Source organism: Bos indicus, chromosome 12 (assembly GCF_029378745.1).
Source record: "Bos indicus isolate NIAB-ARS_2022 breed Sahiwal x Tharparkar chromosome 12, NIAB-ARS_B.indTharparkar_mat_pri_1.0, whole genome shotgun sequence".
Taxonomy (NCBI): domain Eukaryota; kingdom Metazoa; phylum Chordata; class Mammalia; order Artiodactyla; family Bovidae; genus Bos; species Bos indicus.
The window spans coordinates 18730959-18756439 of NC_091771.1; the positions used below are offsets into that span (position 1 = coordinate 18730959).

Here is a 25481-nt window from a genome sequence, read left to right on the forward strand (position 1 = left end):
AAAGGGTAATCCCTTATTTGATAGTTTTGTATTAAGTGAAGTACTATCAGTAAACAATAAAAGCATTTCCAGCCAAACAAAAATAAGTCAAAGTTACCAGTTTTTCCTACCTTTATTTGACATTACTCAGGAAATTATAGCTAAACAGTATCAAAAAAAGGAGGTAGAGCTATGGTGGCTGGCCTGGGGGACAAAATTATCATTGTTTAGAGATGATATGAGTTTCTGTTTAGATAACTCAATAGAATAAACTATAAACATTATTAAAACTAACATGAGAGTTAAAGCAACCAAATTCAGACTAAAGATTTTCTCTGACAGAGGTCACTGTAACCACCCTTCACGTGTGTGTGTGTGTGTGTGTGTGTGTGTGTGTAAGTCACTTCAGACTTTTTGTGACCCTATGGACTGTAGCCCACCCGCAGGGGTCCTCTGAGGAGACTGTCCAGGTAAGAATACTGGAGAGGGTTGCCACGCCCTTCTCCAGGGGACCTTCCCGACCCAGGGATTGAACTCGGGTCTCTTATGTCTCCTTCATTGGCAGGCGGGTTCTTCACCACTAGCACCACCTGGGAAGCCCTATCCTTTCACTCTACCACACAATAAAGAGAAATGGGTAGAAAATGAGAAATTTGTCGATTTTATATAACACTTAAATTTCTGAAACTCTTCATTTGTCCTGAACTGCAAGCTTTTCTCTCTCCCATCTTAATACATATAATGGAGTTTTTCTATCTATTTATATTTTTTCAGTGTTAAATCTAATCAGTAGTAGCATCAGCGTTTACTTTAGGGACGTTTAGCAGCTATCCAGGTGGTTTGAAGATGCACAGGAGGGACCTTTTTTAAAACTGTTTGCATAAAACTTTTCATAGGTTAAGGAGAGCAGCCAGATACTCACATTGAAGATCAACCAATTTCTGCCACTACCCCATAGAGTTGTGGGGTCCATACTCAGAAAGAGTTTCTTTTATTAAAAGCCAGAGGTTTAGCATCAGCTCTAAAATCGTATGTTTAGTTCAAGAAGCTATACAGAGATGCCTACTCTTTGGTTTTCTAATTTGCATTAATGAACAATGAGTATCGTATAAAGGATGTGTTATCTCAACCTTCTCTTGAGATTCATGACATGTGTGTAACAAAGATGACTTTAAATGTATACTAGCTAATATGTTACTGTCAGGAATTAATGTGGATTTCTTTTTACATTAATGTACAGTGATGTATAAAAACTTTCTTTTAGGGAAAAGGAAATGGAGAATTTTGTCAGTGTTATATGGGCTTACAGAAGCAATTTAAAATTACTAAACTGTCACCAGCAATGGGTTGTAAATTTAGACTGTCAGCCAAAAATGACTATGGTACAAGGTAAGATACATTTTAATATAGGTATTTTAGACTGTTCATTTGTATAAATTATTTACAGTCCAAATTAACCACTAAAAATTCTGCCTTAGTGTATTATTACTTTGTTGATACGGTTAAGATGTGTTACTAACCTAGCAAAAGCTATAAGAGAAAATTAATTATGTAAATGGCAGTTTTAAAAGAATAATTCATCGTTAGGTATCTGACCTAGTTACCATAAAGATATTATCACATCAAAGATACATTATTGGATTATAATTCATTATCAAATTTATCATTTTCACCAAAAATGTCATTTATCAAAACTGTGTTCTTTGGCTTTAGAAAATTAACTTTTCTTCATTCCTTCTTAAAAACCATTTGTTTCAACAGCGGTTTTAGTGAAGAAGTCTTATATTACACCTCAGGCTGTGCCCCATCTATGCCAGCAAGTCCTGTATTAACTAAAGCTGGGGTTACTTGGTTATCCTTACAATGGAGTAAACCCTCAGGAACGCCATCAGATGAAGGAATTTCTTACATTTTAGAGATGGAGGAAGAAACTTCAGTAAGTATATGTATTTTAAATGGGATATTTAGAACATTTTAGTGTGACATTAATCCTGATACAGTAAATACTGCCACAATAGCTAGCTCCTTCCCCGGACCCTTTGAAACCTTGGTTGGTTACTGTTTGGAAAGGACTGGAAGTGAGGAACAGCTCAGTCTTTTGCTTTCTCAACATGTTGGAGGGGGGTTTGTTTTTTATGTGTGTATGTATATATGCATTTTGTGCCTGGGAACAACACAGACCCCATGTAAGTATATATGTTTTAGGGAGAATAAAGAGAGGGCAAGATCATCACAGCCTTAGACCAAGCAACTGTAAAAGATAAGAAAAGAGCGTGTCTGCATTCTCCAACTGTGTGCAAACGCTGCCTCCCCGAGTGCCACAGAGACTTTGAAGAGCCTCACATGATACTACCCAGTTACAGTGTCTCATCTCCTGTGAGACAGCACTGAGCTGAACAAGTGTTAGACTGTCCTCTGTTAGTTACCTATAGCTCCATAGCTTTTCAGAGTTACTTTGAAAAGGTCCATCCTAGATATATACCCAGAAGAATTGAAAGTATGTTTGTACAAAACTCTGTACCCCATTGTTCATAGCAGCATTAATCATAATAACCAAAAAGTGGGAATAACTGAAATATCCGTCAACTAATGTTAATAATTGGATAAACAAAATGTACTATATCCATGTAGTAGAATATCATTCAGCCATATAAAGGGATAGAGTACTGACATATGCCACACATGAATGAGCCTTAAAAACGTCATGCTAAATAAAAGAGCACAGTCACAAAAGACCCACACATCATGTGATTCCATTTATATAGGTATTGGCAAATTCGTAGAGACAGAAAGTGTATTAGTGTATAAGAAAAGAGAGGAAGTGACTGCTAACCAGAAAGTCAAAGTACTTTATTTAGGCTTTATTCTGGAACTAGGAATTAAATGATGGTTTTACAAGCTTATGAATATACTGTAAACCATTGTTTTTTATACTTTAAAATGGGAATTTCATGGTTTGTGAATTATATCAGTTTTTTGTTTTTTTTTTTAACTTTTAAAAATAATATTGTGAAAGAAGTGAAGCATTGTCCCTAGGGCTAGAAATAATAATGCCAAATCTAAATAACATCTCAACCTGCCAGCCCAACCAATCACTCATCTTTCACCGAAACACAAGTGTGTGTTCAGGGAGAGTTAAATATGTTAAATAGTTACAGTTTTGTTTAATTCTTGCAACGTCCATCTGGGAAATTCACCTTAGTTTTAGGGATAAGCTTACCGATGGTGATGTTACCACTGCCTCTGATTTTCCCTCAACACAAAGATCTTCCCTTGGTTACTGTATTTACTGAGGATAAGTGCTGGTCTTCATCCTCCTACAAATGGTCGGCAGCATTTCTTGATCTGTCTTCTCAAGATAGAAACACCAAGGAGAAGATTACAGTCAACCAGGCATTACTCACATTGCACACAGCAGAAGATGAAGAGGGCCTGAATCTTTTCACATATTGCTTATTCCCCATATTTCTGCTGTTAGCCATCTAATGAAGACTTTTTTTCCCTTTCCAGGGATATGGTTTTAAGCCTAAATATGATGGGGAAGACCTTGCTTACACAGTGAAAAATCTCCGACGCAGTACAAAGTATAAATTTAAGGTAAGCTTTGAAAGCCCTTGAAAGGTTTAATGTTCTTACTGTTCTGTTTTAAAACCAAGTATATGCCTCATTCTCAAAATTTTAAATCTTAAAATATTTTGGCCTTTTCTAGTGAGCTTTATTGTTTTACTCTCTTACTATATAATAATGCTTCTCAAACTTTATGTATTTAAATTCAAAGCAGTCTTAATGTTTAACAAGACTCTGTAAAATGTGAACAAAACATCTTTTAAAATGTGGGTGTCATTGAACATAGTCAGAATATGCTTTTTTGGCAGGTATATCTGAAAAAAGTAATGCTATTCTGCTCTTTGAAGTGGTGGTCCACTTACTAGTAGCTACTTAAGGTGATATCTACCATATTTCTTTGCTCTAAAGTTGTTATTTCTCCCTTTGTAATAAGTATTTTGTAAATACTGTATAGATATCTTGTTCCTCATCAAAGTCTCACCCACTAGTTGTAACATCCATTGATTGTTCTTGCCCTGAATCATTCAGTAACTATAATTAATGGTTGCCAAGTGGTGGTTTTTAAAATTTCTTCTACATTGATTAGTTGGCATTATACTAAAAGGAAAAGCTTTCTCATTTATATTAGTATGAACTCATGGATTCCTGTTTACTGAGTGGGTTATATTTTGTTACTGTACTTATCAGTTATGAGGTTCAAATTGTCTTAGATTTTGGGAGCCCTTGTCAAGCTGACTTCTGATTTTTTTGACATGTCCCCACCCCATCATTCTTTGAGCCCCTCCTTTCTGGCACATACTACATTCTCATCATTTACTTTCTCTTCTTCAAATTTGACATTGACCATTTCTCAGAGCACCTGGGTCCTTTAAGCAGACAGTGGCGTTTAGAAGTCAGGATCTGGGTAGTAAGTATACTTAATGCTATAGGATTTTTGCCACTCCTAGGCCTCCTCTCAGTGGACAAAGCCAAGAACTAGATGTACATGTGTATGTTTTGTGTGTGTGTGTGTGTAGACACACATAGACCCTTTACATGCAGGAACACATATTTCTACATATATATCTGTTTTTAAAAATCATGAGTTTGCACCCTATACCTCCATTTGATCTAGTGCCACGGATTAATTCTGATTTTCTCACTTTCCTTATTTCTAACTCCCATCATCATCAGTGAGAAACTCTTCCCTATTTATGTTCACGGTATTTTACTTACTGGATGAAACCCCTCTTGCCCTCATAGCCTTCCCGAAAGTCGTATCCAGAGCACTTGAGTTTGTGCAGGGTGAATGCTGCTGCCTCTGCCCAACCTTCGTCCATCCCCCAGCACACGTGCTTGTCTCACTATCCCATCTGATGGCCTTCAGACTTAATTATTTTAGGAAAGTAGAGATACTCTATATGTCATTCTTGCTCATTGGAGGCCTGGAGACTCTACATATCATTCTTGCTCACTTGAAGCAATAGCAAGCTTTGAAAATTCTCCTGTGAGAATCTTTAGGATTCTTCTGAAATCCTGAATCTTTCCAAGCATCCATTCTAGGATATAGTCCATCTTTGACTTGGTCAGTGATACACATTGCTATTGCTTGGCAGACAGGGCCTTGAATTAGCTAATATACAATTTAATATAAGCCAGCCTTCATTTTCGTACAGGGGTTTTCCCAAAAAGGTAACAGGATGCTTACTAGTTGACAAATTCAACATTTGAATTTTCCTACCATTGTTTGTTTAAACACATTATTCCAAATAAATGATAGAAGCCACTGTAAAGTGTTTTCACTATTAAAAAGAAAAGTTTTATTACTCCTTGAGAACCTAAGAAAGAAAATTTTAGTGATATCAGGAAATTTGTTTATGTAGTGCATAATTATATCTGTTATGTTTTATTTGGGGCTTCCCTGGTGGCTCAGACAGTAAGCAGTATGCCTGCAATACTTATTTTGTATACTAGCTTCATTTTCAAAACTTCTGATAGCACTGGGTCATTTTAATTTTCAAATACAGTTTTTACGTTGACACAATTTACAAAGTATCTAAGGAAGATGTACATTTATTCCAGTTTTCCTCTTACGATGTTGGATTGCATTTTTGCTTCAGTTAACAATTATAAAACCTCACCACATGGGCTTCTCCATAGGGAAGCTACATACATCATCGTTTCTGCTACACACTTTGTTAGAAGCAAGTTATTAAGGACAATTCAAAAGGAGGAGGAGTTAACCTTTATCTTTTAAAGAGAGGAAATTCAGAGAATCTGACATTTTTTTAAATCCCTGAAGACTGTTAAAAAAATAAGTTAAATCAAGCCTCGCCAAGTATCATCAGATTATATAGCTTGTTCCAGTGATGACTCTTGTTTAGTGTCAAAATGTTAGACTCGCTTGTATTTTCAGGACTGACCGAAAGGGGATTATACCTGAATTCTCTTCATATGTGCTGAGTTCCTTTTGCAGACAAGCAGTTCTCACATAAATCATTTGATTCACCCTTTTTGTCTCCCATCACTTTGTTCATTAAGCCAGTATCATTAAGTATCAGACATTAATTATGTCTTTGTGTTCTCATCATAGGTTATTGCTTATAACTCAGAAGGTAAAAGTAGTCCAAGTGAAGTCGTAGAGTTTACGACCTGTCCTGATAAACCCGGAGTCCCTGTAAAGCCTTCAGTTAAAGGAAAGATACATTCACATAGTTTTAAAATAACTTGGGGTAAGATATTATGCATATTTGTATGTCATTACTTTTATATTTGATTTAAATGATTTGAATATTTAGATCATTTTAAAGATACTTGAGTAGATTTTTTAGCTCAGTGAGAAATGTAAGACTCACTGTTTGATGATCTGCTTTATGGAGAGCATTGTACTGATACATACTAAGTTCAGGTTTGATGGAGGAAGAACTTCGGGTCACCTGTAGAACTCTGAACAGGGGCCGCCTGTGTGAGATGAAAGAGTATTGAATTCATAGCTAAAGTTTTCATGGCTCATTCTGGTTTTCATGAGAAATTAAAATCACTTACTCATTTAAAACAAAAATTTATTGAGAATCTGCTTCTGTAAAAACAGGAGTAAATAAGGTGCTGGTATTAATTTTTAAAAAGTCATTACAGGTGATTCTTCTTTCTTTTAGAGCAATCCTGAGTTTGGTGTTCCGTTTATTATGAGTTTATGTCATTTTTTGAATTGTATATACTCTGCCTAATGCCACTTTTGCTTCTTTGGATAGACCCACCAAAAGACAATGGAGGGGCAGCCATCAATAAATATGTAGTGGAAATGGCAGAAGGTTCTAACGGTAAGAATAACTATTAAAACTTTAGTCTTCATGGTTCTAAATTTTACATGATGTCTTTTCTTTCCTCTTGATTTTTTTCCTTTGTTTGTAGCAGATAAGATTTTGCCTGTTATGACCCACTCTAAGTTGTAATCTCCAGATATACAGTGACTCAAATGTAAGACTGCTGTATACTTACATTATTACATTTTCTTATTTTTTCCTCATTGGTTTGCATCGCTCAATTCTAGTATACCTAAAGTCTTCGGAAGGTTAGCTCACTCAGATTTATACCCAGATGTATCAGAAAAATCTTGTAAAATTTAACTTATAATAGTTTTAGTAATAAGTTCTCTGTCTAGTGATCTTTATTCTTGAATCACACATTTTTATCTTTATATCAAATGGCCTATTTCCTTGCAAAAAATTAAGATGTCTTTTAATTAAGACTTAACTTCCTATGGTATTGGTTCTTTCTATTCTTTGTGTGTTATAATGTTATTACTGGGCCAGTAAGCACATTTAAAATGTTTAATTAAAAGCAAATTACCGATCTAAGTCAGAGTCTGTACAGAGTTACAGAGAGATTTCACTTCAACAAAGCCATGCAAATTTGTCTAGGAAGCTATACACATAAAGAAAATTATATCATTTCCAGGAAACTCAAAAAACAGGCTTAAATCATTTCTGACAAATTACATAAATGCTTACTTAGTGAAGTGAAGCTAGGATACCTGCCATGTCCTTGATACCAAAATGTTAAACATTACCTTGTCGCTGATGGAGCATAATTCTTCCATCTTACAGGAAGCAAATGGGATATGATATACAGTGGCGCTACTAGGGAACATCTTTGTGATCGACTGAATCCAGGCTGTTTCTATCGTTTTCGAGTTTACTGCATCAGTGATGGAGGACAGAGTGCGGTAATACTTAGTGTAGATCTCTTTTCTCAAGTTTGGTCAAATGAGATGAAATCATCAGATGCCACCTCAAATATTGAAGTACATCCATAAAATGTATAACCCAGATGGTTAAATTTTTAGTGACCAGACTGGACCAATGTAGTATTTAGCTTGTAATGAATATCTGTTGTCTGGTTGCTGTTTAGCTTTGGAAAAAATAGGTATACAAAAACATTGCAGAAAATTTTATAAAGATAAATTTTAGGATGATGCTCAATTAACCCTACCTAACAGAAATAGAAACAAAATCATTATTTAAACACAAATTCTAAATATATACTTATTTCAGAAAAGTTTGGCAATTATTTTATTTCTTACTAGAGACAGAAATGGACTTAAATGTGCCATTGATTATATATGAGACATTTGTAATGTTCTGGAAAAGTATAATGTTTTTTAATAGGAGTGATTTTTAATGAATCCAACCAATAATGTATCTTAGAGCATTCATAATTGTTATTTTTTTCAAATGAGATTTAATGCAATGAAAGTAATTTTTTTTAATGAATTAGGAGCATTTTGTTGAAAATAGGAGTACAGTGAAGTTGAGTTGCAAGTCCTGTGCAACAGGCTTTGGATCCAATTGCTTCATTTTCTTTAATATGAAATCTTAAGTGTGAACCTTACTGTTTATAAAATGTTAAGTATAAACCTTAATACTGTGCAGATAATGAATATAGCACTGAGTTTGTGTCAGTGCTTTTAAGAGAATGTCTTTTAAAATAAAACTAAAAGTTTTTTTTAGTAGCATAGAAATGAAAAGTAATACCAAATACCTGGAAAGATGCTAAATACTTGAGAACACTTATCTGATTTTTAAATTATTTTTAGGATGAAAGAAAAGAATTTTTTGTTAATATTAAATTAGCGTTTAGGTTGAAAAATACAGTCAAGTGGTCAAAATAGTCTAAACCTCCTAAAAATACAGCAAATAGCATTTATAGAATGTTAGAACATTCTTTAGAAGAGATTTGTAGATCCATTTGGACACCAAAAATAATGTCCATTAGGTTATGAGGAAAGTTTTTTTTTTTTTAATTATGAAAAGAAGAAAAGAGTTCTTTGTTGGTTTTTTTTTTTTTTTTTTTTTTTCTGGTAACTTTATATCCAGTAGGCACGTAATACTTGTCCTTATTTTACTTGCCTATATAAAATTTGTGTTTTAATGATTTGATTAGATTTGATTTTATTCAGAACTTTATTCCTTTTCTTTTGATACTCAGATGCAAATTATTGGTGCAGTCTTTGTGTTTGTCTTATTTTCCTTTAACCAAAGCAGTCTGATTATTTGGCTTGGGGCATTTTTGTTTTGTTTTTGCTTTTGTTTTGGCAGGTATCTGAATCTTTACTTGTGCAGACTCCAGCTGTGCCTCCTGGCCCATGCCTCCCTCCCAGATTACAGGGTAGACCCAAAGCAAAAGAAATACAGTTACGATGGGGTAATTTTCATTTTGGTAATAAATTATAATTAAGTTGGTACTAAATATATTCCTCTTGTTTAACTGTGTGAATCTTTCCACCTTTAGGACCCCCTCAGGTCAATGGTGGATCACCCATTTCTTGCTATGGGGTGGAAATGTCTCCTGTAGAAAGAGATGAACCCAGAGAAGTTTACCAAGGTCCTGAAGTAGAATGTACAGTGAGCAACCTTCTTCCTGGAAAGACTTACAGCTTCAGACTACGTGCAGCTAACAAAATGGGGGTAGGAAAACTGAGCTGACTGAATTATAAATCCCAGTGGTATTTTATATAACATGTCATTGTGCCCATTATTTGACCATTTTGCTTTCAACATGTGACTCCAAATTTTATAATTTTTAATAAGCCTCTGTTGATAAATGAGAATTCAGTATATACCATAGCTTAACAGTTACAGAATAGCAGTACTTTAAAACTCCAATTACTAATATGTGACACTTTGACCTTGAGCTGAGCCTTTCAGGCAGTACTAATAGAGTTTACTTAGTAAGAAGAGGAGAAACATGATCATAAGATGAAATAAGTAAGTGTTTTGAGGCTGGTTGTACGCAGTGTTTATTTCCAGTTGACAACTACTCGTGATTCATTTTTTTTACCAAAGGGAAAAAACTTAACATTCTAAGCATTTCTGGTTTTGTGTATTTTTTTGTTTTTGTTTTTAATTATCTCTGTACCTGTGTAACTCCATAAAATGGACAGAATAGGTGATATCTCCATTTTACAGCTGAGGAACCTGGGGCTCAGGAAAGCTAAACTCCTTGTCCCAGCACTCACACACACTAAAAAGTGGGAGACATCAGTCACTCTGTCCAACTCTGGAGCCAAAACCCTTTCCGCTCAACTGGGACATCTCTCATCTCTCTGAATTAAAAGTTCTCTGAGGACCAACCAGTCACTTCTGACTTTGAGTTAGCACTGTGTTTCTTAAAACTACAATATAATTAAAATTTCATGAAATTAAACTGACAAGTCTTTCCCCATTACTTCAGACTTCAGTAAACTCTGATGATCTTGGCAGCCCCTCAAGGCTGTAGGACACGGGGTAGCATCTTTAATACTAGTGTCTTTAATCTGTGTTTTCAGGTTTGTGATAACTTGTCAGAATCATCTCAAGTAAATATTTGTTCCCTATATTTTCACAGAATGCATTTTTACACCCTATTAAAGCTGTTACTTAAGTTTAAGTTATAATTTATGCCTGCAATCTCTCGTGCTTTTAATTGGTATTCATTTCTTCACTCTTGACATGATTTCTTCTTTTTATTCGACCTAATTCCTAAATTCCCCTCCGTTCTTACAAAAAACCAATTGATGAAAGAATAAGGGGCAAGAGAAGAAACTATAGTAAAGGAAACTTTAAAATACCTCACATATTTACTTCCATGATCATTAATTAAATCTTTACTTTCTGTGATTTCTTTTAGGAGAATTTTATTATGACTAATTAGTCTTAAAGGAAAGGGATGATGATTTTAATTATCTGTGAATATTTATGGAGAGCTGTGCAATTGGTAGGTGAAAAATGAAAACACTGATATTAATATTTGTTTTTCTAGTTTGGGCCATTTTCAGAAAAACATGATATTACTACAGCCCCTGGACCACCAGATCAGTGTAAGCCCCCTCAAGTGACATGCAGATCTGCAACTTGTGCACAAGTGAATTGGGAGGTATTGTCATTTCCTTCACTTATATTTGCTTTAAATGATTAAAAAAGAGAATGAAGATACTATTCATTTCATCTCCATAGATTATACAAAGAGTAAAGTCCTAGTTAAATCCACTTGGTAAAAAGTAAAGTCTTTTCTCTCTTTGAAGTATTTAAATAAGGTATATGTTTACAAGTGTTTAGATTCTTGTTCATGGTGGTGCCCCGTCTCAGTACTGAGATATTTACCCATGGTGCACTTAATGTTCAGAACAGACATTCATAGGAATTAGTGTATACTATTTCTCTCATGTTTATTATCTCCAGTATACTTACTGCATATAGTAGTAATCAATAATGATAATTACATTTTCTGTTTCCTTTAAATTTAACAAAATATCCTTGTATGATTTAACATTTATATTACTTAATAGAATTATTTAAAGTGTATTTACCTTAAGATACTCTTTAAAGTGATTGAATCATATTTCTGTGTCTGATTGAAAACAGCTATATTTTTTGACAGATCTTTAATTCAGGTGGCCTTAATGAATAAAAATGTAATATTAAACAGTTTATGTTCTGTTAAACATTTTTTTAGAAATCCAAAAACAGTTCACTTTTTTATGTGCTTGGGTAAATAACATTTTTGCCCCCAAACTATGTAATCACTATCAGAACTTAAGACAAAAGACTTTATCCCCTTTTCTTAACTTAAAGGTCCCTTTGAGTAATGGAACTGATGTCACTGAATATCGATTGGAATGGGGAGGAGTTGAAGGAAGTATGCAGATATGTTACTGCGGACCCGGTCTCAGTTACGAATTAAAAGGACTTTCACCAGCAACCACCTATTATTGCAGAGTCCAGGTAAAGGTGGTCAGGGTTTTGTCACTCTAGAGTTTTGTGTTTTGTGAGCATTTGCATAATTATGTCTTTAACTTTGGGGCTCTATTAATTTGTAGGCTCTGAGCATTGTGGGTGCAGGCCCTTTTAGTGAAGTAGTAGCCTGTATGACTCCACCATCAGTTCCTGCTATTGTGACTTGTCTTCAAGAAATAAGTGATGATGATATAGAAAATCCCAATTATTCACCATCTACATGCCTTGCAATAAGCTGGGAAAAGCCTTGTGATCATGGTTCAGAAATCCTTGCCTACAGCATAGACTTTGGAGATAAACAGCCCTTGACAGTGGGAAAGGTTACAAACTACATTCTAGACAATCTGCAGCCAGATACAACATACAGGTACACAGTAAAAACTATCTTAATTTTTGCCTAGACCAGAGAGACACTTTAAATAGAATAATCATAAACTAAACCTTTTTTTTTTTTAACATGGCACTTAGAATACGAATTCAAGCCTTGAATAGCCTTGGAGCTGGTCCTTTCAGCCACATGATAAAATTAAAAACAAAACCCTTCCCTCCTGACCCACCTCGTCTGGAATGCGTTGCCTTCAGCCACCAAAACCTTAAACTGAAGTGGGGAGAAGGAACCCCAAAGACATTGTCGACAGATTCGGTTCAGTACCACCTTCAGATGGAGGATAAGAATGGAAGGTGGGTGTTTCTAATTGCTTCTTTATATTGTTTCTTAGGTCTCAAGTATATAAATTTTTTTAACACTAGAAATAAATTGTTTTCAAAAACAATTCTCATAAATAATTTTTAAGTATGCCATTTTTGAAACATCAGAAGACATAGTGAAGAAAGAAAATAGGGGATCTGTTCTTTGGCTCTCTAACCCATTCACTGTCTTCAGGCTAGTGAAAGGAGCGATCTTTACTGCAAAATAAGTTCATCAATGCTGATTTCCAGCAAGAGGTAGTTTTTACAGTAAACAGTTGATTGGCATAAGATTTTTGAAATCCTTGAGGGTTATGTCTCACCTCCACACACTCACGGCGTGAACACCATGTGAATGCAGGAGTTCACTTCCTCACCATCAGATCTTAGACCCTCTGATAAATAGTCCAGTCCCCTGGCTACTCAGGTTCTTCTCTGTTCTGTCCTTTGCCATCTCATTAAATGCGTGCTGTTTTATTCGACTAAATCATGCATTTGAATTATAGTGTTACTCAAAGTAATTAGTGTAAATTATTCAAAATCCAATCCAGGGCAGTATATTGATATTAAATCCAAAATAAACAATGCCATATATCTTCCTCAGTTGATACTTTAATCTTTTAAGAATTCTGTTTTGTTTTTGTTTTTTATGTTTCACTCAATTTGTTAGAAATAAATTTGTATGTCTGATAGATTCAGAGTACTAATGACAATTTTTCCCTAGGTTATTCTGTTTTTTTGCATTGGGTTTGTATGTCAGCCAAATATTCAATAATGGAATACTCAGGGTACTTGTATATCAGTACTCCCTATCAGAAATAATTATACATTTAAAATAGCGTACAGAATTAAACATCCTGTATCAATCATAAGAGCATTACACAGAGCAAATAGTATTGATCATTTATTTCCTGAAATCTGTGCCTCTCTGAATGTTAGCCTTTGCTCCTGGCAGAATTTGTGTACTCTTTGTAACCTTATATTTGGAAGGAAGATTTTTGCCTTGCTGCACGTTTTTGGTATAGCCATTTATCTTTAATATATGTTGTTATTGTTAGGTGAATTAATTAATTCATATTTAGGGTTGTGCAAGATTTACTAGAAACAGATTTAATTGGTATTTGGTTGAAAAATAATAGAACAAAGATTCTATGAAGTATAGATGATATTAGTCTATATTGTAGATATTATTGTAGATATTATTCTATATTGTAGAACTTTAAGCATGATTAATGTTTAGCTGGCATCTAGAGAACTGTTGCAGGGTGTGGGGTATGGCTTTATGGTCTTCGTGGAAAATAAAGAAATTAAAGTGTTTTATGATATTGTAAATTTACCACATAGGTTTCATAAATCAATTTAATATCTTTCTTTAGTTACTTTCCTTTGATTTTTCACAGCTCTTCACATTTGTGTGGGATTGTGTCAGAATGCTACCTCATCTGTGCCCTGACCACAGGTTTTTTATTGTGGTTCAGCTTTTTACAACAGTGGCTTTGCCACTGGTTTTTTAATCCTCTCAGTTTAAAAAAAAAAAAAATGGAGATTCAAAAGGCAAGGCTTATCCAATTCTTGGAAACAGTGTTACTAACGATCATTAAGTATTCCTTCATTTTAAACTAACTACAATTTTCAGACTATTAGAACTACGTAAGTTCTAATGTAGAACTCATTCCTCAATTTCCAAAAATTTTTAAAACAGCCAATTAAAATTTTGGAGAACATTCAGCATATGTATGTCATATATGACACTAAGCTTTGCATTGAACAGTTCAAGTGGATAATTTATGGGAAATTATATACAATATTATCTCATACTGTTAGGTAAATATTAAGAAAACCTCACTAAATCAATTAAAATTATGCCTAGGAAAGGGAATTACCTTTTTTATGTGACAAACTGTATGCCTGTAACTCTAGTTAGAAATAATTGATAATGAAAATTGTGATGTTCTGAGTATCTTTTAAGATGTATACATTAAAAAACAGCAGTCAGAAGCAAAGCGATACCAGAAGCCTAAAAAGAAACAGTTACTGTGATTGGATATGAAATTTTGCAATAAATTTTCAGGAAACTATGGCAAATTGGGAAATTAACTAATTCTGTGATTTCCATCTGATGAAAAATAAGGATTTATTGAGTGGCAAAACACTGTGGCGTTAAATTCTAGGGGTAACTTACTGCTGCTAAATAGTGTCCGGACTGTTCTTCTTTAGTGGTTTTTAAACATTTTTCATAAGGTAGTCAAGGTTTATTTTTCATAAGTCATTTCCATTTTAGGTTTGTATCCTTATACAGAGGTCCATGTCATACATACAAAGTACAAAGACTTAACGAGTCGACGTCCTATAAATTCTGTATTCAAGCTTGTAATGAAGCAGGGGAAGGTCCTCTTTCCCAAGAATATATTTTCACTACTCCAAAATCTGTCCCAGCTGCCCTGAAAGGTAAGTTCTCCATCCTCAAGTTACTTTCTTTTAATAGTAAATTAATTTTAAATGCTCTTTCATAATGTACTTTTTGTACAATTAAAATTTATCATCTAGTATGTGTCTAAATTTAAATTATAAAAAGGAAATGAGCTAGACAAGCCTACTTACTGGGAGCTTCACTTAATAATAAAAGCTATTTTATCTGGCATAGTAATAATGAGTGCTGTTTTTTGTCACTCATCTTTTAAATAAACATAAGTACTAAATTGAATAGATAGGCTGGTTTTCTAATAGGGCCATTTACCATTTTCACTATTATTATTTTTAAAAAATCACAATTCTTGTTGTTTTGAGTCATTGCTATTTCATTCATTTGAATTTCAGGGGGAGAGGTCATCTGTTTTAGTAAAACCTAATACTCAGTTAATTTGAATTTTTAAGTCAAATTTACATACACATTCACACATTTGTGCATGTATTATATATTTAAGATTAATTTCAGCAGAGTTCTTATTTTAAAATGACCCTGACAAGTATCGTACTTTGTGCATTTAGCCAAGAAAAAACTAAAATTCCTTTCCCTCTGAGGACAAATCACAAACACTTCTAGTACAGTGTCCTGGATCATATACTTGAAAGCACCATCTGTTAACTGGACCCATAATAGCAAGATTGTTCTTGAATACGCCTTCTAATAATGTGGATGGATTTCACAAAGTTATTTTTCCGTTCCTTCATCTGGTTTAGTTGTCTCTTAACCTTAAGAAGATTGCTGGTTTTAACACCACCTACCCTACTACTGAGTGAGGTAGTCATATGTGTGGTCAAGAATTTGGGGGTGTTTTTCAACTCATTCTCTTAGGAAATTTCTTAAATTATAAAATTTCATGTTCTAGTTATGCTCTTTGAAGTACCATGAAAGATGTTGTAGAACTACCTCTAGCTTTTTAGCTCAGTGAAAACAGTACTTCTCTTGACAGATCTTTTAATCAGTCTGCATTGTAATGCTTATAGATTGCGTGGCCTGGAGGATAGTAAGAGTTAGCCATTGACCATTTCTCGGCAAATTTCAAACATTCACTGATGCTTACTTCAAGTTTATAACTAGGTTTTAAAGTCTGTTGATTTTGACTAAAACAAATGTCTGTGTGACGTGCCAAGTGAAAAGTCAAGCAGATTTTATTTATATTTCTTCTCTACAGCCCCCAAAATAGAGAAAGTAAATGATCACATTTGTGATATTACATGGGAGTGTTTACAGCCAATGAAAGGTGATCCAGTTATTTACAGTCTCCAGGTTATGGTGGGAAAAGATTCAGAGTTCAAACAGGTATGTGTCAAAATATAATTCTATAGATACATGTTTTTACCGTTTTTCACTTTAACGTGTTTTCAGTACAAGATTTGACTAACCTTTATCTTCCTAATTCAAAGACATTTGTTCAGTGCTTACTGTGTTCCAAAGATTAGTAACTACACAGTATATCAGGATGCAAAATCTTTTAGGTATGAGCTGAACTTAAACAGAGTATTCATTCATTTGATAGGCTTTATTGAACTCTGTGCCAGGCACTCAGGACATGCACGGAACAGAAAGTCCTTGCCTTCATGCAGCTTACATTCTAGCAGAAAAAAAGAGATACTAAAAGCAGATAAACACATCACTGTATCAGTGTTAGATAGTGATGAGCACAATGGAGAAAAAAAAACGGGATAAAAGGAGTAGGGAGAACTAGGGTAAGGGACAGCTAGTGCTGTTTCATACAGGACAGCAGGTAACATTTGAACAGAGACTCAAAGGAAGTGAATATGGGGAGAAGAGTGTTCCAAAAAGCAGGAACAGTAGGTGCAAAGGCCCTGAGGTAGGAGCATGCTTGTTACATTTAATGGACAAGAAGAAAGTCACTGTGGCTGGGGCAGTGTGACCAAAGGGAGGAATAATAGATGAGGTCAGGGAGTTAATCAGAGAGGGTCTGTGAGTGGCATGGAGGTCATGCAGGGTGTTACAGGCCACGCTTCTGCATTTACTCCACGTGAAATGAGAAGCCAGTGGAGGGTTGTGACCAGAATAGTTACACGATCAGACACAAAGTCAGTGTGACTAGAGTAGGATGAGGACAGATGCAGAGACACCACTGAGGAGGCTTGGACAGTGTTGGTAATAGTCATAGTTAGAGTGCAGAGTTGCCGTATGGAAGCCTAGAGGAACTGTCCCCTTCCCAGCCAAGAAATTTCAAAGACGGATTCCTGGTAGAGAGTGAATAGCCGATGAAGTGAGGAGCTGTCAGTGTTCATTATAACTTATAAAAGAAGTCTTTATGCAGCTCAAAGGCCTTATTTCTTTTAGGCATTTCATCTGCTTCTCCCTTTTTGCTGTCAAACTTCGTGATTTTTGAGGGCTTTTAAACTGGGTTGTTTTCAATTTAGTATCTTACCTTGTATTTTCTTTTCCCAGGAGAAAAACCAGTCATTCATCTATTTTATTTCATTCTTGTGCTGTTATAATTATTAATAATAGATTACTTCTCAATATAGGTATAATTTTTTCCTTTCAAGTTTTGCTAAATATGGAAGCATAATTTCTTAACCAAAATTACAGAAGGCCCCAAAGGGTCAGATTAAATTTGGAATGTGGTTGTTTTCTTTATTAAGTCATCTGCAAATTGACATGATAATTGGATTTGAATATAATTTACAGATAAGCAGGTTTCCTTCCAAGGAAGAAATCAAATTAATACTAAAGAAAATGTAATTGCACTACATGTTTAAAGGAAATAGGGATCCCATATTGAGTAGTATGTGAACACATCACTACATGAAACAGCAGTGCTAATTCTAATTTAAAAGCTAAATTATCCCCATCAACACTCTTTAGATTGTAAGCATACTGTAAAACTGATTTCCTTAGAACTTCATCATATATATGCATGTACATATGCTCATCTAAATCTTTTAAATGTTTATATAATTTTATAATTTACTGACAAATACCAAAAGTTTGAAGGTCATTTTTTAAGAGTTTGATCTCATTCATGGAATTTAATACTTTACTTAAAATTTACTTGATTTTCAACACATATGTATTAAATACTACATATGAAGAAATTGAGGAGGCTACATTATTAATATTACTGTTCTTATTTTCCATTTATTACACATTAGCAAGCAAGCAGAAATACTATAATTGACATTTTGTGTAAGCAAACAAATAAAAGGTCATAATAAAGATAAAACATAACTTTATAAAAAGGAATGATTTCCCCGCCCCCCACCCCGGGACTTTAGAATGTTTTCCAAAAGGATTATCACTGAAGGGACTCTTGAGGGGGCTGGTTACCTCTCAAGTGTGAGTTGAATAAGGCTCAAGAATGGAGTGTGGAGTGGAGGAGGCCAGGTCTTGGTGGGTCTTTATTCTACAGCAGTAGGAACTGTTGATGTTTTTAAGAAGGGGATTAGTTTTTTAAAAGTTGGTGGTTGACTTTCTAGGCGAGCCTATAAAAACCTATTTAACCTGTAATGTTGCTGGTTTGAGGGGTCTGAAAGCAAATTAGTGTGGCAGCAACTAGTACTTCTGACCCTAGACCGCACTTAGAGTTGTTTATCTTCTTCCTTTTCTGCCCTGTTTGGTCAGTCATTGGCTTTGACCAGACTTCCCACTCGGTAGCACCTCACCAAGGCTTGGCCTAGTTCTCTAAAATTACACTCTTGCCCTGACTCTTGCCTTCCTCCCTCACATATATTGTAACTCTCATCTCCACAGTATAACTGACCTTATGGGCATTAGGAGAAAAACTTTTTGCTTGGGAAAATTCATATCAAAAGTCAAGTGTCTGCTGGCTCTTTGATCCTCCCAGCAGTGTATACATTTTTTAAAGCAAGTGCTTTTTAACCAAAGCAGCATTTCAAGTGGCATAACAGGGTGAAGTAAAAATATTGGGGGACAGTAGAACCACCTTCAAAGTAGATAATTCCCATTTGGGAGTCTATACCTGAGACAGTTCTTGTGTCCAAGCTCATTAATGTTACAAGTACCAGGAAAATTAATTCAAATTGGCGTATAAAGTATAAATCCTCTTACAGAGAACCCTGTAGGTAGACAGGTTGATCCAGGAGCTTAATGCAGTCATCAGGGACATAGTTTCTCTCAGTGGTCATTGCCTGCCACGGGGAACTCTTGCTTATTCACATTCAGCGAAGTCCTGTATCTGCAGTTACCTATAGGATGTCTCCCTGTTTAGACATCTTCCCAACATCTAAAACAAAACGATCTTATCATCTTCCTTCCCAGTCTCTTCTCTCCAGCTTCCTCCTAATTTATCACTATCATAAACTCTTCGGTATCCGTAAACACTTCCCTGATAGCTGGTACAGAATCCGCCCGCAATGCAGGAGACCCTGGTTCAATTCCTGGGTCGGGAAGATCCCCTGGACAAGGGAATGGCTGCCCACTCCAGTACTCTTGCCTGGAGAATTCTATGGGCAGAGGAGCCTGGCAGGTTACAGTCCATGGGGTCGCAGAGTCAGACACAACTGAGCAACTAACACTTTCACTTGAAAGCTTGTGCTTTTATCACCAAGAGCCCCTGTCATGCCCAGTTCCCTCAATCCCTCACTCAGCCTTATGATCAGGATTCCTTAAACACTGTTTAAATACACACAGTAAAGTGGCCCTAAGTTTCCAGTTAGTGTCTTAACATGGTCCTCTTCTCGGTGTCAAATCGCCTCACCTGTCACCCTCATGCCATTTGTTGAGGCTTTTTCCCAAATCATTTTACCGTGATCATTTGGAGACAAATGGAAAGTAAAGAAAACTTCAAAGGCAAAAATGAGTATCATTCACTGTACCTATAGGACAAATGCATATTTTTTAACTTTTACTAAATTGACCCACTGTATGTATATTGTTTCACACTGCTTTCTAATACAGTGTTCTGATTTACTTAACTTCATCCTTTTACCATCACTGAGACATAAATCATTTCTATGTTCCCACTCCCTGAAATGCTCATCTGCATCTTCAGGACTAAGGCATATTCAGCATTTTTTAAAGATTCATTTTTCAATAAAAATTCATTTATATATCTTTTTAGTGTCTACCAATATACATTTGATATATACATAGTCAGTACTATTATAGTGGCCTTTTATTAATAAGTACCTATTATATGCTAGAGGCACAAAATTGAGGGAAAGATCGTACCTCGCTCCTTTGGGAGCAAACCAGTATGTAGAAATTTAGATTTATAACACAGATACAAACAAGGCAGCTAAAATTGCTTGACCTTACTTGTAACCCACCAACTAGCTGGGGAATCTCAACTGGGAAAGCACTGAGTCTTGGTCTTTTCATTTAGCGAATGAGTGAAGGGATTCAGTAATGGAAGTGAGAGCTTCCGTATACTGAGCACTCGCTATATGCTGGGCACTATGCTGTAACATGTTAGTTGACCTCATTCTCGTAATTACAGGGTGACTGCTGTCACACCATCACGGCGTGTGCAGGGTAGAGCAGAGCTCGGAGCCCAGTCCCTGCAGCCCCTGGCACTCTGCCTTGAAAATCTGTGGAATTCCATTCTTCTTATTGCCCTTCTGGGGGATTGAGCAGAGGATTTGGGTTTTAAGATCTAATTCTTTGGTTCTAAGTGGTCTCTCACTTTAAAGAAAATGATTTGCCACAGACACCTGTAGGGAGCTCTCCTTTTTCATTTATTGTTTCATTCATCACATCTGATGGAAACATTACAGAAAACCAGTTTTACCAAGATACCATGGGAGAGGAAGATCAGACACTTCCTCTTTTCATGGAATGGTTTCACACAAGTTTGACTTCTTACATCTGGTGAAACCAGAGAAATGCTGTGGACTGACTGTGCTTATTCTGTAGCTACTCTGGGGGCACAGCTTCCCTCTCAGCTGGTCTGTAAGCTCTGCGAGGGCAGACAGCACACCCTGACTCTTCAGATTTCCCCTGCCATTATACAGCAAACAGCTGAGTTCTTTAATATGTAGGTATTTTAAAATCTCGTTTAAAAGAGCCAGGCAGTGGCTCTCACAAGCTTCCATGTCAAAAATAACTCTAAACCTAGCCAGTTTTAACACAGATTTTCTACCCAGCCTTCACATACAGTTCTTCTTTTCCTCATGCCTTGCTATCAGATTTACAGAGGTCCTGACTCTGCATTCCGGTATTCAAGCCTTCAGCTGAACTGTGAATATCGTTTCCGCGTGTGTGCCATTCGCCAGTGCCAAGACCCCGCGGGGCATCAGGACCTCGTCGGTCCCTACAGCACGACAGTGCTCTTCATCTCTCAGAGGACTGAACCACCAGCCAGCGCCAGCAGAGACACTGTGGAAAGCACGAGCCCCGGGCGGGCGCTCAGCGACGAGCAGTGCGCAGCCGTCATTCTTGTGCTCTTCGCGTTCTTTTCCATTTTGATTGCCTTTATCATTCAGTACTTTGTAATCAAGTGAAAATATAACTTTATTTTTAATATTACCTTTTATTTTGTCATGTACTAAAATTATTTCTGTATTGCTTTTACAAAAACAGTGGCATTAAGCACTGGCATTGAGACTCTAGTACATCATTTTGGCCATTTTTAATGCTTTATATTGCTAGGTAGAGGCTGGCACCTTATTAGAATGCAAGCCACAGAAATAGCAATTTTTGGCTTTTTGTTTGGTTGGGGCTCTTTTTTTTCTTTCTTTCTTGTTTTCTTTTTTTTTTTTGACATGCCTTCTTGTGAAACAAAATTTCTGAGAGGCAACAATACAATATATAATTGATATTTTGACCAGTCGGCATGAGTGTAACAGTGACATCCTGATCTGTTTGTTCTAAAGATTATTACCTAGTGAAAAATTCAGAATGGTTAAAATTCACACTAACATGCTATATAAAAATGTTAAAGTATGATGATGCTGTGAAAGCAATCTAGTGCTATATTTCTACCTCCTCATTTGTCTTAATTTGGTAAGTGGGATTATGATGAATAACTGGAGGGGCTTAGCAGACAAAAACTGGATGAAAGAATATGCATGGAAAAAAGCTTCTTGTTTGATAAATGTGGAGTTCTTCATTACAAGTATATATTCATGAATTCACAGATAAGTCACTTGAAGAAAGCACAGACAGTTTACTTGGCCTAAAAATATTTTAACGTTTACTCAGAAACACATCTTCAGGTCTTGAAAACATGGAAAAGAACAGAGGGCTTTTAGATAGTTAACTTTTTAAAAGTAATTCATAATCAATCCTGAATTTCAGACTTATTTTTGAGCCTTTGAACTATACGTGTGTGTATAAGGACATGCACGTACATATGGCTTTATATATACCAAGTGTAGAAATATATATATATAATATATACACACACACACATACACTCTCACTCCATCTATCTGGTAGAGGCTAATTTTGAAGAACTCCCGTAAGTTTTGCTGCTTCTCCCATAACTACTGCCATCACCATCAGAATTCATAATCAAACCTAACCTTTTTGTTTGGGGCACCAAATCTGAAGACAAAATTAATTTGCACCAGTAAACTTCAAGCTGCTTTCTTTCTTGAAAAACTAATGTTTAATGTAATGTCTGTTTGGATACTGTTCCAGTTGTTGATTGCATGTGGTTAATGTTGCATTAGAGCACTTTGCAGTTACATAATTCATTAATGTTTTGTGAGCTTGCATTTGTGAGTTATTGGATGATCAGATTGAATCTTGTCAAGTATCACATTGTACATCTTGCATAGATGTCCATGACTGCCAGTAATAATACAGTTTGTAATGAAACTATCTAAAATTCTTGTTTTATCACATCTGTTATCTGTAAAACACTTGTAACTAGCCTTTTTAATTTATTATTTGAATTTTAGGATAGTGAATCACTAATTTTTAGTTGCTGAGGTTAGCATTTTAGTGATTACTAAGCACTTCTGTCAGTCTTTGTAAAAAAGGACGTATGTCTTGTGCTTTGAAGATCTCTGAAGAATTTCTTCTATTAGAATGGGCATGTATTGTAATTGTTTTATGTCAAATGATCTGTGCTGTAGAAAAAAAACATTAACTTTTGTTCAAAAAAGAAATGGATAAACTTGGCCTTCCCAAGTGGTAAGAATGATCTGTCACTATAAAATACTGTATGTTTACATTTTATTTAAATTTAATCTCTTATATGTAGGCTGATAACGTCCCCCGAAACAGTGATTGTTTTCTAGAAACTTCTTAAAAGTGCCACATGTGGCAGTACAAATGAGTTTGAGTGTAATAGCCCAGAGATTTCTATATAGTTGAATGTCTAAAATGGTAAAATGTGCCACTGTGGCAGTTACAGTGGCTTATGTTTTTCATAGTATCTCAAATGAACTCCTATTTTTGATAGTAAATGTCATTTAATAGTGTACTTGCCATTTGAGCCTCACTGTAAAATGAGTGCAGAGGAGAAACAATTTTTAATGTAATCTTGATTTTACCTCATATACTGTACATTCCAAAAACTCTAAACTTTTTAAAGATTATAGATACACTACCAAACATATCACCTTAAAATTGTGTAAGGATGGACTTCATACAGATGAAAAAATATAATCTCATAAAAATACATAAACTATGTAGCAAAAATATCTTTAAAATCCATGGAAAATAAAAGTTGTATCATTCTTTTTTTGAGATATGTTTATTGTATTCATAAACATTATTTGCTGCCTCTTTTGGAGAATGAAATGTTAAGGTCTCCCTTCTTGCAATTGGCTTACAACAGTTTTCCCAAAATAATTAAATCTTCAACAGGAGAGGATCCGTATTCAAGAAGGTCAAGTTTTATCCTAGTGAGCTGATTTTGTGCAATTCATTATATATCTATATATAAAGAAAACAAGATATCTAATGAATAAAGATGGGTCTGAGGTAAACTTCCCATTGGAAAGAAAGTCGGACCTCTCCTCACCTATCCTGCATTCTTTGCCTTCTTTCCCACCTACAGGGGCCCAGAACTAGGTCTGCTTGCCACCAGAAGGTTCAACATTCCCTCCTACTTAATACTATAAAGTTCTCACAGGTACCAGGACATTCAACATCCCTTCTCATTTATCTCAAAATTTCCATCCCACAGACCTCATCCAGGGATACATGGCTTTTTAAAATCCAAGAGGATCTATAATTGCTGCAATGGTAGGCACCATGAGAAAGTTTAAAATGTTGGGCTGGGGAAGAGGAGAAACGACGTAGGGGCATTGCTGCATGGAAGCCACTGAGTTGGAATCCACCCTTGAGAAGAATAGGATGCTGGATTCACGGTTCCACGGCACCTCGCTTTTTTTTTCCCCCCTATAGATTGGAAATAGGAATGTTGCATGTTGTGCTTAAGCATTTTGTGGGTTGGTTTCCAACACGTGTATCTACCTTAACATCATCAACAGATTCTCTGCAGGAAGATCCCATGTCTATGGTGGCTCAGTTACGCAAACAGACTGCAAAAAGGAAATGGGTCTCCTAAACCCAACACTTGTCATCCTAGAATCTAAACACCTACCATCAACATAGGTGACCATAGGTAGTGCTTTGTGTTTTTTAAACGCCTGGGTCTCCCACATTGCAGGTAGATTCTTTATTGTCTGAGCCACCAGGAAAGGCTTTAAATACTACAGGTTGAGAATAATCTGTACGTGTCCCTCTACTCATTTGTTTTCTCCCTGACTCTCTTAAAGGAGAAGTTGAAAGAAGAACTAAGATTTTAATAGTTGGGGTCAGCAGACCTTCAGTGTCTGCAGTGGTGCCTTCAGATGTTTAGATGTTATAAGGACTATTTTTCATCCTATATATAACAGGATGCTGTGGGAAATTTGCCAAGAGGAAAGTTTCAAAAACAGTTTAAAGCCACATGACCCATTGAAATCATAATAGCATCTATTGACCACTTAGTGTGTTAAAGATGTTGTATTCAGTGTTTTACCTTAGTTATTTCACAGTCCTCTTAATTGCTCCATTAAGTATAATAAACAGGCACAGAGCATTATCCGCTAAAGAGCACATGGCTAATAAGTGAGAAACCCGAGATTAGATATTTGAATCCGTGTGACTGGTCTAGCGCCCCCAAACTTGACCACTATCCTCTGCTGTCTCCCAGAGAAGCCCTAAACTCAAGGAAATCAAGATAATAATTGACTTTAATTAAAAAATTCTGAAAGAGATGGGAATACCTGACCACCTGACCTGCCTCTTGAGAAACCTATATGCAGGTCAGGAAGCAACAGTTAGAACTGGACATGGAATAACAGACTGGTTCCAAATAGGAAAAGGAGTCCGTCAAGGCTGTATATTGTCACCCTGCTTATTTAACTTATATGCAGAGTACATCATGAGAAACGCTGGGCTGGAGGAAGCACAAGCTGGAATCAAGATTACCGGGAGAAATATCAATAACCTCAGCTATGCAGATGACACCACCCTTATGGCAGAAAGTGAAGAGGAACTATAAAGCCTCTTGATGAAAGTGAAAGAGGAGAGTGAAAAAGTTGGCTTAAAGCTCAACATTCAGAAAACAAAGATCATGGCATCTGGTCCCA

The 25481-nt window shown here is 35.7% G+C and overlaps 1 protein-coding gene across 8 annotated transcripts in view; it reads left to right on the forward strand.

Annotated features, from left to right (window-relative positions):
• The window catches only part of FNDC3A (fibronectin type III domain containing 3A), a 112906-nt gene extending 89320 nt beyond the window's left edge, over nt 1–23586 (forward strand). For all 8 annotated transcript variants that reach the window (XM_019971291.2, XM_070800093.1, XM_070800096.1 and 5 more), the window contains 15 exons: nt 1244–1368; nt 1741–1915; nt 3490–3576; nt 6119–6257; nt 6777–6845; nt 7632–7750; nt 9123–9228; nt 9316–9491; nt 10825–10938; nt 11637–11786; nt 11882–12165; nt 12267–12479; nt 14767–14933; nt 16121–16248; nt 21075–23586. In XM_019971291.2, the coding sequence (XP_019826850.2) occupies nt 1244–1368; nt 1741–1915; nt 3490–3576; nt 6119–6257; nt 6777–6845; nt 7632–7750; nt 9123–9228; nt 9316–9491; nt 10825–10938; nt 11637–11786; nt 11882–12165; nt 12267–12479; nt 14767–14933; nt 16121–16248; nt 21075–21389 (2367 nt within the window). In that variant the 3' untranslated portion in view covers nt 21390–23586. The remainder of the gene's footprint in view (nt 1–1243; nt 1369–1740; nt 1916–3489; nt 3577–6118; nt 6258–6776; nt 6846–7631; nt 7751–9122; nt 9229–9315; nt 9492–10824; nt 10939–11636; nt 11787–11881; nt 12166–12266; nt 12480–14766; nt 14934–16120; nt 16249–21074) is intronic.
• The last annotated feature ends 1895 nt before the right edge of the window (nt 23587–25481 follow it).